The sequence below is a fragment of the Ailuropoda melanoleuca genome, chromosome 2 (assembly GCF_002007445.2).
Source record: "Ailuropoda melanoleuca isolate Jingjing chromosome 2, ASM200744v2, whole genome shotgun sequence".
Lineage (NCBI taxonomy): Eukaryota > Metazoa > Chordata > Mammalia > Carnivora > Ursidae > Ailuropoda > Ailuropoda melanoleuca.
Window position 1 is genome coordinate 113,135,958 of NC_048219.1, and position 13,541 is coordinate 113,149,498.

Genomic DNA, 13,541 nt, shown 5'->3' on the forward strand with positions numbered 1-13,541 from the left:
GTTTTGCTAGAAGAGAGTTTACAAAATAAATTTTCAAAACCAAATGGGAGACAAAAAAAAAGTTATGCTTTAGATAGGTCACATTTTTTTATGTATTTGTTACACATACGATGACTTACTACACTCCTAAATCCTCTCAAAATGGCTAGTTGCTCAGCTTGCATTGTAGATATTATCTGGCCCACAATTTGAGCTAGTACTTCCTACTGTAGGACCCCCACAGTCATGTCAGCCAAGAACAATTTATCAAACTTGTTTTTTAATTAGAAACTTGTATTAACCTAAACAATAGTACAATTATAGTCAATGTTTAGAATAGTAGTCCTGGGTTAATAAAGGATTCCCAAATGATTTCTTAAGTCACAAATAAAAATCACATAATACTAAGAATAATGAAGCAACTTGGTAGAATGCATTTCTTTTATTTTAATTTATACTGAAAACTAGTAATTCATTTAAAATGTACAAAAATTTATACTGATCAGAATATCTATTAATATAATGGGTATATTTGTAATAATACTCTAATGGTACTTCGGAGATTACCCAGTATTTTCACATTCTCTCTTTTGACCTTACCAGCAATTTAGCATTAATAAGTTAAAAGACTTTTTGTAGAAGCTTCTAGAGCTACTCTCAGCTGATGTGTATATCCGTGTATTTGTAGTATGTTGTATGCATACATTTGTAGTACAAATAGCGTATATTTGTCCATGCTTATGCCTGGTATATATGCCTATGCTGTGTGGAAACAAATAAGGGGAAAGGTATCTTCTCTATGTTTCCCCAAATTCATTACCCACATGGCCAATTCCATTTTTCATGACACTATATTTTAGAATCCAGATTTCAAGCTTCTTCTAGTCATGTCAACTTTTCAGACAAAAAGACATGTATATATTGGCTTAGAGGTTTTTTTTTTTCAAATATCTCATATACTTCATAAGAAACATAAAAAATATGAGAAATATATATTTGCAAATTAACAATGAAACTGAACCCATATTTGAGGACTCAAATCTCCAGTGAATTCTGGAAAAATCATCTTATTGATAGTCAGTGGGAGTCAGTACGTGCAATACCTTGCTACTTGGTATTGTCTAATGGACAATATCCATTAGATTCTCAAGAATTGCAAATGCTCACAAATCTCTTCTTAAAGTTTTAATTAGGAAATGTCTCATGACTGATAAATGTATTCATTATTTTCTTTATTGGTTGGTCAAAGTCTACACCTCTCAGAGTCTCAGAGCTTTTCCTTTAAGAATTAATGTCAGAAAAATGGGATTGATGTGCACCTGTAATCTAATAGCAAAGAGTAAAAGTTTTTTCTTAATTTTAAAATGTTTTGCAAGGCATACTCAGTATTTAAAGTTCATGGGGACTTTCTAACATAATTCATTAGTGATATCGCAACATGTTTGTTTCATCATTGTAGAACTGGCTCTTTATGACTAGAAATTACTGGATAGTTAATGTTGAAGTTCATCGACAACCAAGAACAAAGGGTGAGCTCTTCCCCTAAGGTCAGGAACAAGACAAGGATGTTCACTCTCACTACTTTTATTCAACATAATGCTGGAAGTTCTAGCTACAGCAATCAGACAACAAAAAGAAAGAAAAGGCATCCACGGGCATGTGGTGGTTCAGTCGGTTAAGTATTTGCCTTTGGCTCAGGTCATGATCCCAGGGTCCTGGGATCAAGCCCCACATCAGGCTCCTTGCTCAGCGAGGAGCTTACTTTTCCCTCTCTCTCTGTCGCTCCCCCAGCTTGTGCTCTCTCACTCTCACTTTCATTCAAATAGATAGATGATAGATGATAGATGATGATGATAGATAGATAGATAGATAGATAGATAGATAGATAGATGATAGATAGATGATAGATAAAATCTTAAAAAAAAAAAAAGAAAATGCATCCAAATTGGGAAGGAAGAAGTAAAACTTTCACTATTTTCAGATGACATGATACTATATATAGAAAACCCTAAAGACTCCACCAAAAAACTACCAGAATTGATAAATGAATTCAGTAAGGTTGCAGTATATAAAATAAATGTACAGAAATCCATTGCATTTCTATACACTAATAATGAAGCAGAAGAAAGAGAAATGAAGAAAACAATCCCATCTACAATTGCAACAAATATGATAAAATATCTAGGAATAAGCTTAACTAAAGAGTGAAAGACCTGCACTCTGAAAACTGTAAAACACTGATGAAAGAAGTTCAAGATGACACAAACAAATGGAAAGATATTCCATGCTCATGGACTGCAAGAACAAATATTATTAAAATGTTTATACTTCCCAAAGCAATCTAAAGATTTAATGCAATCCCTACCAAAATACTGACATCATTTTTCACAGAGCTAGAACAAACAATCCTAAAATTTGTATGGAACCACAAAAGACTCTGAGTAGCCAAAGCAAACTTGAAAAAGAAAAACAAAACAGGATGTATCACAATATCAAATTTCAAGTTATACAAAAGTTATACATGTTATACAAAATTGTAATAAAACAATACAGTACTGGCACAAAAATAGCCACACAGACCAACAGAATAGAAAGCCTAGAAATAAACCTACAATTACATGGTCAAGTAATTGTCAATAAAGGAAGCAAGAATATGCTGGGAAAAGACAGTCTCTTCAACAAATGGTGCTAGGAAAACCGGACTGCTACATGCAAAAGAATTAGACTGGACCACTTTCTTACACCATATACAAAAATAAACTCATAATGGATGAAAGACCTAAATGTGAGACCTGAAATCAAAAAATCCTGGAAGATAGTCTCTCATGGACTTCAGAGGGGAGGGGGATGGGGGAATGGGATAAACTGGTGATGAGTGGTAAGGAGGGCATGTATTGCATGGTACCCTGGGTGTTATACGCAACTAATGGAGCATCGAACTTTACATCGGAATCCGGGGATGTACTGTATGGTGACTAACATAATATAATAAAAAATCATTTAAAAAAAATCCTAGAAGAGAGCACAGTCAGTAATTTCTCTGACATTGGCTGTAACATCTTTCTAGATAAGTCTCCTGAGGCAAGGGAAACACAAGTAAATACAAACTATGGGGACTACATTAAAATTAAAAAACAAACAAACAAACAAAAAACAAAACAAAAAAAAATTCTGCACAACGAAGGAAACAACCAACAAAACTAAAAGACAACCTACTAAATAAGAGAAGATATTTGCAAATGACATCTGGTAGGGGTTAGTATCCAAAATATATAAAGAACTTAAACAACTCAACACCCAAAACATAAATAATCCAATTAAAAATGCACAGAAGACATGAACAGGCATTTCTCCAAAGAAGACATACCGATGGCCAACAGACACAGGAAAAGATGCTCAATAGTACTCATTATTGGGGAAATACAAATCAAAACCACAATGAGATATCACCTTACACCTGTCAGAATAGCTAAAATCAAAATCTCAAGAAACAAGTATTTGCAGGGATATGGAGAAAAAAGGAACCCTTATGCTTTGTCAATGCAAACTGGTGCAGCCAGTGTGGAAGACAGTATGGAGGTTCCTCAAAAATTAGAAGCAGGACTACCATGTATGATTCAGTAATCATACTACTGGATATTTACCCAAAGAATAAAAAATAATAATAATTTGAAGGGATATATGCACCCTTATGTTTATTGCACCATTATTTACAATAGCCAGATTATGAAAGCAGCCTAACTGTCCACTGATGGATGAATGCATAAACACCATGCGGTATACAAACACACACACACACACACACACACACACACACACACTAGAATATTATTCAGATATAAAAAGAATGAAATCTTGCTATTTGCAATGACATGGATGGACCTAGACGGTATAATGCTAAGTGAAATAAACCAGTCAGAGAGACAAATACCATATGATTTCACTCATATGTGGAATTAAAGAAATAAATCAACAACAAAAAAAGAGAGAGACAAAACAAAAAATAGACTTTTAACTATAGGGAACAAACAGAGGGTTACCAGAGAAGAGGTAGGTAGGAGTATGCATGAAATAAGTAAAGGGGATTAAGAGTACACTTATCTTGATGAGCATTGAGTAATATATGGAATTGTTAAATTGCTATATTGTACACCTGAGACTAATACAATACTGTATGTTAACTACATGGAATAAAAATAAAAATAAAATAAACCCACGCACAACAAACCGGATCTTTATGACACAATAGAAATTCCTAGAGGGTTATGCAATGGCAAGATCATTGATATCCAAGATCAAATTATGATCTCTAGAAAATGATAATTGTACTCTAACATCGGTGTCATTTGGGAACAGATCAAATCCTGTAATCTGTTATAAGTAGCCACTGTAGGATCAGTTAGAGTAAGAGCCTGGAAATATTTCTAGAGTTCTGAAGTGGGTTCTAAGTTGGTAGTCAAATCTGGGGGGATGGGAGGGTGTGGGTGGGTTGTGGTAGTGACGGTGATAGTGAGGGTTCAAAGTATTACAATGATGAATAATAATTCATGTCCCAGGTATAATATCATGCATTTCAAACCAACAAATTGGAGGAAATGTTGGATTCTAAAATCCATGGAGGGATTACAGAGATGCTGGGGATGGGACTGAGCTGAAGAAAAGGGCTTGATCCTTCACATGCTGGACAAGCAATAAGGCACTACCCTTACATAGTATGTCAACAGAATATCTTCAAACATGTCATCTGGAGAATATATGTTCTCCACAGAAAGACTCCTTCTCCTTCCTCTTAGCTACACTTCTATTCATAATATCAGAAAATAGATCCTATGTTGTATCCTGTCCAAAGCTATTGATCGTTCTCCAAATTCATGGCTCTTGTAAATACCTTTAGGTAAAGGAGGGGTCTGAGGTGTGGAAACGTGTACCCACTCCAGATCTCAATCAAATAGAACCCACCATTAAAAATATAGGTAAGATCAGTATATAAAGTGTTTAAGAGCACAGGCCTTCTGTTAGTTCCTGTGGCTTTTGTAACAAATTACCACAAACTTGGTGACCTCAAATCTCAAGTTTAATTATGGGAGCTATTGAAAGCACAGTTTTTCTGTTATAGCTGCAGGCATTAATAATCTTCAAACTCAGGAAAAATGCTTTGAGTGTTTTTTTTTAATACTTTAAAGGTATGGAACAAAATGAAAGATTGTTTTAACATGCTTCCGATTTGGATATATGTATCCCAGTAGAACTAATTTATACAGTTTAGAAACAAGTACTGCATTAACAGAATGAATGCAATAATAAATTGAATAGTAAGTTATCATCTTTATATTTTTTTCCCTTTCTGCTGAAAATTATAATTCATACTGCAATGAAAAATGAATCTTGGACAAGACACCCAAGAAGATAAAAGTGAATTTGATCTTATAAAGAGCATCTATCTTCTAATAGTGTAACAATTATACCCGGCAAGAATAGCTACTTTATTTATCTGACCATTTCATCTAATTTTGCCTCCTGTTGATAACACCTTTTACTTTTTACCACAGTATCCTACTTTATTTTTGCTACAGCAGTTATCATTATCTTGTTCATATATGTGTTTGTTTATTATCTGCCTCCCATTATTTAGATACAAACCAAATATAAAGCTTTATCCTGTTTACTGCAGCATTCCCATCACCTACAACAGCACCTGGACCAGTGAAGGCATTTGTAGAATTTATTTATTAACTGGACAAATAAATAAATCAAATAATTAAAATAAGCAATATAAATTTTACAAAAATTATGGGAAGAATTCTGGAGAATAAAAAACTTACAAATTGAAAAAAATCTTACATATTGGTAAATGCTTTGTCTTTATAGAAGTCCATTTTCATTAAATCACTAATATGTCTTCATTTCATAGATATTTGCAGTATTTATTGAGATAGATATAAGTATCTCAAAGGGACAATTTTCCTTTATCTTTTATTTAACTACTGTTTTAGCCCATAAGATTCTACAGACTAAATGATATACCACCCTTAGGAAGTTTTCCATAAACCTCTGAGAGAAAAAAAAAATCAAAGAATGAATAGAGATGAGCCTTTTTAGAAATGCTGTTGGTGTTTTTCTTTCTTTATAGAAAGGATCTAAGCTTACATAAAAGATGTCCAAGATATTAATGTTTTATTTACAAACAGCAAAATCTTTATAGCCTTGTACTTCAAACTGTACAAATTTATCTAAGACTCAGAATTTCTACCAAGCTTACAAAATAATTTGTCAAAACAAGCATTGCCTCTCAGTCTTCAGGTTGGATGGTGGATGTGCTAGCTAAATTAGTGAACACACAAAGAATTTAATTTTTTTCTGATTTCAAGAATGGTAAGCTGTCATTTGCCAAATATAACTTCTGTTTTGACATGTTAATCTTATATCATAATGCCTATTATTATTCTCCTTCTTTCCTCCTGGTAAGAAAAAAGATTAATAAAAAAAAACCATTAAGCTGTCCTTGCATAGAAATAGCGAAATGTTAAGTATATTTCAGGTGTGAAATCTACAAAATGTTCTCATAACCTTCATACTGCCAAAGCAACACTGTACAGATGTGCCCAGCAGTCAAGCGGCTATGAGAGCTGATCTCTGTTGCTGTGGTGAAATGCAAAGACCTATCATTTCAAGAATGGTAAGCTGTCATTTGCCAAATATAACTTCTGTTTTGACATGTTAATCTTATATCATAATGTCTATTATTATTCTCCTTCTTTCCTCCTGGTAAGAAAAAAGATTAATAAAAAAAAAAAACCATTAAACTGTCCTTGCATAGAAATAGCGAAATGTTAAGTATATTTCAGGTGTGAAATCTACAAAATGTTCTCATAACCTTCATACTGCCAAAGCAACACTGTACAGATGTGCCCAGCAGTCAAGCGGCTATGAGAGCTGATCTCTGTTGCTGTGGTGAAATGCAAAGACCTATCAATGTCACTGATAAGATATTGTTATCAGAGTTAGGATTACTAGCTGGAACATTCAGTCACAGCACAGGAACTGACACTTCTTGAAAGGAAACCAAGAACCTTCTATGTTACATTTCAGTCCTTTGTGAAAATTTCTAGGTCAAAATCAGAGCAATCCAAATGTATCTGCTGATAGAGAAAATGCAAGTCTATTGTCCTAAAATTGTCTATTTTCTATAATGAAAGTCACATGACAGAGAAAAAGTAGGCAGATAGTCTCTGTCACGTCCAATTTAAGGTAAAAATCTTAACTCTAATTAGCCTCTCTAAAAAGTCATGGTGGCTTTATATTGCCTTAATCAGTAAACTATAAACAACAACAACAACAACAAACAGGGATATTTTTCATTTTAACACTGCGTTTGTCACTCGTGGAAAGTGTACGTTTTATCATTCAAGGTTTGTTTAAAGCAAGCCTGAACTGAATGAATAATCTCCTTATGCTACCCCGTTCCCACCAAGTCAGGAGAGGCCACCACTCATTACCACTTATGCCTGCCTCTTACCCCTTTAGGATTTCCTCCAAGCCCCTTCACCTCACATTTCGGATCTTTCATCACCTCTCACTTCCCACTGCTCCTCTGACCCTATTCCCTGTGACCAAAACCTCCCATAGTGGTCTACTTAATGTAGTACTTGATTATTTTTTTTTTCCTACAGAGTTCCTGGTGGCTGAAATACCCTCCTCTCCCCTTTAACATTCTTCCTTTAAGATCCAGCCCAAATACCACCTCCTGCACACGAAGTTCTCTAGGAACACTCACATAAAGACATCTCTAATAATCACATATTTCTTTGGGTCCATTTCTTTGGCTGCAAAGAAATTTACATATTTTGTGCATTTATATTCTCTCCAAAGGTAGATTATGAACTCCTTGAAGGCAGCAGCCGCTTTCTAACATTCCTTTTATCTCCTAAGGATAGCTAGCACAGTGTTCTTCATCTAATAAGCATATCATTAATGTTCCCTAAATCAAGGATTTTTAAAATATTTAAGAAGTAAGCAGATTGCTTATGTGAGGAAACTGAAGTCCAGAATCATTACTGAACATGTCTAAAGGTGAACGACTAGTAGTCAAAGATCTGGTTTGCTTGATTATTAAAGATATTTTCTACTTATACCAAAGTTATATTATTTTGTTACTTGACAGGTGGTTCCTAAGCCATGAAATTTATAAAATATACTTTTTTAATAAAGTATAGGCGTATATGTTTGCAAATAAAATCTTGCATATAAATATTTATAAATAAAACTAGGTATAAACAAAGTTTCTCTGTGAATACAGATATTTCAAGGGCAACGCTAGAGAAGTCAGTTTTAATGATTTATAAAGTAAGAAACAATATGCAAGAAATGCAATGACAATGGGGACATTGATATTTTTAATGCACCCTGAATGACATGACCAATATCCTAGTAAGAATCAAATATTACACAAGTCTCTAATGTCCTGTTAAATCTTATGTTCTGCCATAGAGCACTATAAACATATAATTGTACATCTACATTTTCCATGAAGGTGAATAAGTAGCTTTATCTAATTCCTGTAATGTTTAAAATATGGTGGACAATTCCAAGTTCCATTTTATCATGGAGGTTTTAATATGCTGGTATGTGAAAAACAGGTAGAAATAATGTTACTGAAGAAAATTAAATCAACAACTATTTTTAAATCACAGTAAGTACCTAGGTTCTGGATGAAGAGAGTTTGACATATGTCAGATTTACCCTTTCACAGTGCTGTATCTGTGGGGAGTTTGGTGTTAATATTACGTATTGTCACTTACCATCTTTCAAGATGGTTTCTCGCTCTGTGNCTTACCATCTTTCAAGATGGTTTCTCGCTCTGTGCCATCTATCTTCTGCCGGCCAATTAGGAAACTGGTGGTGTCAGCAAAGTAGATATAATTGGTTTCTGCATGAAAATCTAAAGCACGAGGGTTTACCAGATTCTCAATGGGGATCATGTACTCATCAGCTATCTTGGTATTCAAGTCCATTCCTCGAACAATTCCTGGGCGTCCTTTCCCATAAAAGAGGAACAACTCATTCTTCGGTCCTGCAGAAGAAAGATTACAAACACAAACAACTGAGGCTGCCTAATCTTCTTTACACTGCAGAATGCCACTGTTTAATTAACTGGCACAATTAGCGTTTTTTAAATTCAATACCAAAAATTAAACTCTAAAATATGCCAAATGTATCTTGATGCAAGAAGGCCAGCTAATTGCATTACTTTAATTAAAACAGAAATTACTTCCGTGAATGGGTTATATTTAGTTAATTATTCTTTTGTCTATAACTGTCTGTATAGCAAAAACATGACAGATCATTGGATAACTGGTAACAGTAAAATGGACATTTATTAAAACATCCGGCACATTTAATTTTACAATTCATTACAATCTATCTAACACATTCTGTAATACTAACTATAGTTAACTGGTAACAGTAAAATGGACATTTATTAAAACATCCGGCACATTTAATTTTACAATTCATTACAATCTATCACATTCTGTAATACTAACTATAGCGTTCATTATGTCTGACAATGCTAAAAACTTCAGAGTATTTAAAACAACCCTGCCTCGGAGTTTGCATCTAAGGCTGTCAAAGGCAAACAAATAGAATCACACGGTATCACAAACGTGCATGAGAATATATTACAAATGTCTAAACAAGTGATTTATTTTTTTTAAGAAATGAAATAAAATGCCAGTCATTGCATCACTTTTTTCTTTACATCTTAATTAGAATGTTAGAGGTTCATGCTGTCTGCCAGTAACTCTGATGTACAACACAGCCCTTGTCAAAAGCAAAACAAAACAAAACACAAAACAAAACAAAAACAAAAACTCCAAACAAAAAACTATTTTCCAGGTTAAAATGCTAGAATCAATGTAGCTTTTTCTATAGAGTGAATTGACTCCTTCAAACTTTCATATGGAAATAACATGCCAGGCTATCCAATTTCTAGAGCAAATGACTTAGTTTAGTTTATACAATTTGAAGAAAATACTTTATATAAAAGGGAAAACATTGAATTTTAATAAACCTGAGGATATAAATGATTCAGTTATAATCAGGTAACAGTACCATAAGTGAGATTCTTAGCAAAGTAAAATAACTAAACTACAGAAAATTTGGAGAAAAAAGAGAAAGAAAAAGTAATTACTCATAAACTCGATACCTCAATACAAACAATTCTGTCAATTTATATATTTTATTTTTTCACTTTCTTTTAAAATTCGTGCTATTGAATATTAAATGTATATAAACTGGTATTTATTATATTTTAATGTATAAAGAAAAATAAAACAAATTTCATGCACCTGGCACAGATCTTAAAAATATTTCCAGAACACTGAAAGATATCCATGTGCCCTAAACCAATTCCTCACTCCTTTTTTTCCTATTTCACTTTCATCCCAAAGATGTCCAATATCCTGTTATTTTGTTTATTATGTATTTTGTCAAGTTTTATTACACTTGTTGCATGTATTTCCCAACAGTACATTGTTTGATTTTGCATGTTTGAATTGCATGTGTGAATTCTTCTGTGAATTAATTTTATTCTTATAATATTTGTAATATTCATCCATGGTTGTTGCAGCCATAGTTAACTTATTTTCACTGTTATATTGTATTCCTTCATGTAGCTATATCAAATTTAATTTATTTAGCTATTTTTCTAATGTGTGATTACTTATAATGAAGAGGACATTCAATTTCATATTCTGCTTTTATTATTAAATCTTAGCATCAAAATTATGTTCTATGTTGATCCATTATTTTAAGCCTTACATTCATTCTTTCAGTATGATCGGTATAATATATGATAATTTGTCAAACTGTTCCCCAGTTGGTTTTACCTTTTCATTATTATAATAATACTGAGGAGCCATGTTTTTCTTCAATCCAGCATTTTACACATTTTCTTAGATGATCTCTAAGCATATATTTCCAGAAATGGAATTACTGGTAAATAATATTAACATCCTTCTTCCTCATTGCCTTCACAGCTTCTCAGTGTCCACCTACTTTCAAGAGTATTTTTAAAAAATAATATTGCATATTATTTAAAAGTAGTGTAGATTTATTTGAAAATTAACATTTTCTACCAACTTTATAAGCATAAGCATAATTTTTAAAAAATAAGAATCTTATTAAAAAATCAAAAAAAAAATAAAAATAGGAATCTTATATATGCATTTTAGTACCTCATTTTTTTAAATAATATTTTATTTGTCATTAAAGTCTTAAAATCATTATTTTCAATGACAGCATCATGTTCCCTGCTAGAGAGGCAATATGATGCAATCAGCTGCTTACCTATTGTTGGATATTTAGATTGTTTCTGGGTTTTTGTTATTATAAATATATTTATAATGAATTTCTTCAGTCAAAAGAGGAAAAATTTCTTAAAGGATACTGTCAGTTTTGTTTTTTTCATATTTGATCAAACGTCTTTCCAAAAATGATACCAATCTCCATTTCTATTATTAATGAATAAGAACACTAGTTTCATCATACACAATTTTGCTAACGTTTATTTTTAATTGATGTTTTCATTGGTAAACCTGGTAGTCATTGGTTTAACATGTGTGTGCACATGTGTGCGTTGTATGCTTTATTTTTTTAATTGTTTTTAAAGATTTTTATTTATTTATTTATTAGAGAGCACGAGCCAGGGAGGGGAGGGAGGGTAGAGGGTGAGAATCTCAAGCAGACTCCCTGCTGACCGCAAGGCCCCAACCAGGTCTGAGTCTCACAACCCTGAAATCATGACCTGAGCCAAAACCAAGAGTCCAATGCTTAAACAACTGAACCGCCTAGGTGCCCCTGTGTGTGTATGCTTTAAATAAGAATAACCATTTTTCCCATTGTTTACTTAACTCACCAATTTTAGTCATTCGATACATTAAAGTTTCTTCTAGTGTGTACTCTTGTATGATAGGCAATTGATACTAAAAACTACATTTCAGAGACACTCATAGAGTGATGGGCCTGGTTTTAAGTACCTACAATAAGATGTACTAACGCAAGTTTGGGAATATGGAAATGAGGCTGCCTTTTGCTACTTCTGTTGGTATTCATCCAAAGAAGAAATTGAATTTTCCACTTTAGTGTTCTTCCTTTGTGTATATCAAGAGGCAAGGAAGAGGGTGTTGTTTTGTTTTGTTTTGTTTCGCTTTGTTTTGTTTGCCAGTAGGGAACTATCAGTTGTGACATATTTCTGGAGCTAATAGTTATGGTGCAAGTTGTGGAGATTCCTGGATATCAGTTAAAATGGTGTGTTTTTGAAGCTACCATTGGCATTTGTGGCTTCCTGATGCCCGGGCTTCTGAGTGTGGCAGGTTTCCAGTTTTAAGCCAGGGTAGTTCAATGATGGTTTTAAGGGATGTTCTGAGGACTGAATCTAGAAGCTATTGCTTCAGGCTTTTCACTGATTACATAAGCACCTATTTACATTTGATATTTTCTGATTAAAATAGCTAGAATTATCTCTGTTAATGTAAATGTACCTTGATTGATATGCTATATTAAAGGTGATTGAAGCTTATGCAACTGTGATCCTGTTTTCCCCCAAACATATGTATGTATGTATGTATGCATGCATGAATGAAAATATGTATGTATAAATGCATACGGTTGCATTTTTTATGATATGCCATCTCTTTTCAAGTGGTAACCACACCAATTTAAAGGCTGGTGACACACACACACACACATACACATACACACAACTTCGCTCATCTTGAGGCTTCTCTCAGTTATCCACAGGATCTCTTGAACATGAGACCCAGCATTTAATACAGTTAGAAGTGAAAACAAAACACTAATACATATATTTTATAACAGTTGAGCTTCTTGGGTTATTGATTCAAAACTATTTGTGCCACCATTTAGACTTAAAATTTTACCAAATTCAGTGATCAATGTCACAGCCCTCAGTAAGCACATGACAAGAAGGTTGAAGAGATGCAAGACAGTGATCAGAGAGGAAACACAGAAATAAAGCCATAGCTACAACAAAATGGAGACACAATAGGCACTATAAAAAGCAGCCATTATAACTTTTAAAATTGTGGTATTGGGGGACATTTAAAGGACAGCAGTCNCAACAAAATGGAGACACAATAGGCACTATAAAAAGCAGCCATTATAACTTTTAAAATTGTGGTATTGGGGGATATTTAAAGGACAGCAGTCTCGGGGCGCCTGGGTGGCACAGCGGTTGAGCGTCTGCCTTCGGCTCAGGGCGTGATCCCAGCGTTATGGGATTGAGCCCCACATCAGGCTCTTCTGCTATGAGCCTGCTTCTTCCTCTCCCACTCCCCCTGCTTGTGTTCCCTCTCTCGCTGGCTGTCTTTCTCTCTGTTGAATAAATAAATAAAATCTTAAAAAAAAAAATAAAGGACCGCAGTCTCCACATGGATATCATTTCTGTAAGGACCAATTCTACTATATTTGATTGTGAAGACCCNTTGTGTTCCCTCTCTCGCTGGCTGTCTCTCTCTCTGTTGAATAAATAAATAAAATCTTAA

At 33.6% G+C, this 13,541-nt stretch overlaps 1 protein-coding gene across 1 annotated transcript in view; it reads right to left on the reverse strand.

Moving 5' to 3' along the window:
- The window catches only part of LRP1B (LDL receptor related protein 1B), a 1,837,899-nt gene that overhangs the window by 752,135 nt on the left and 1,072,223 nt on the right, over nt 1-13,541 (reverse strand). The window contains exon 10 of the mRNA XM_034642051.1: nt 8,813-9,049. Coding sequence (XP_034497942.1) covers nt 8,813-9,049 — 237 coding nt within the window. The remainder of the gene's footprint in view (nt 1-8,812; nt 9,050-13,541) is intronic.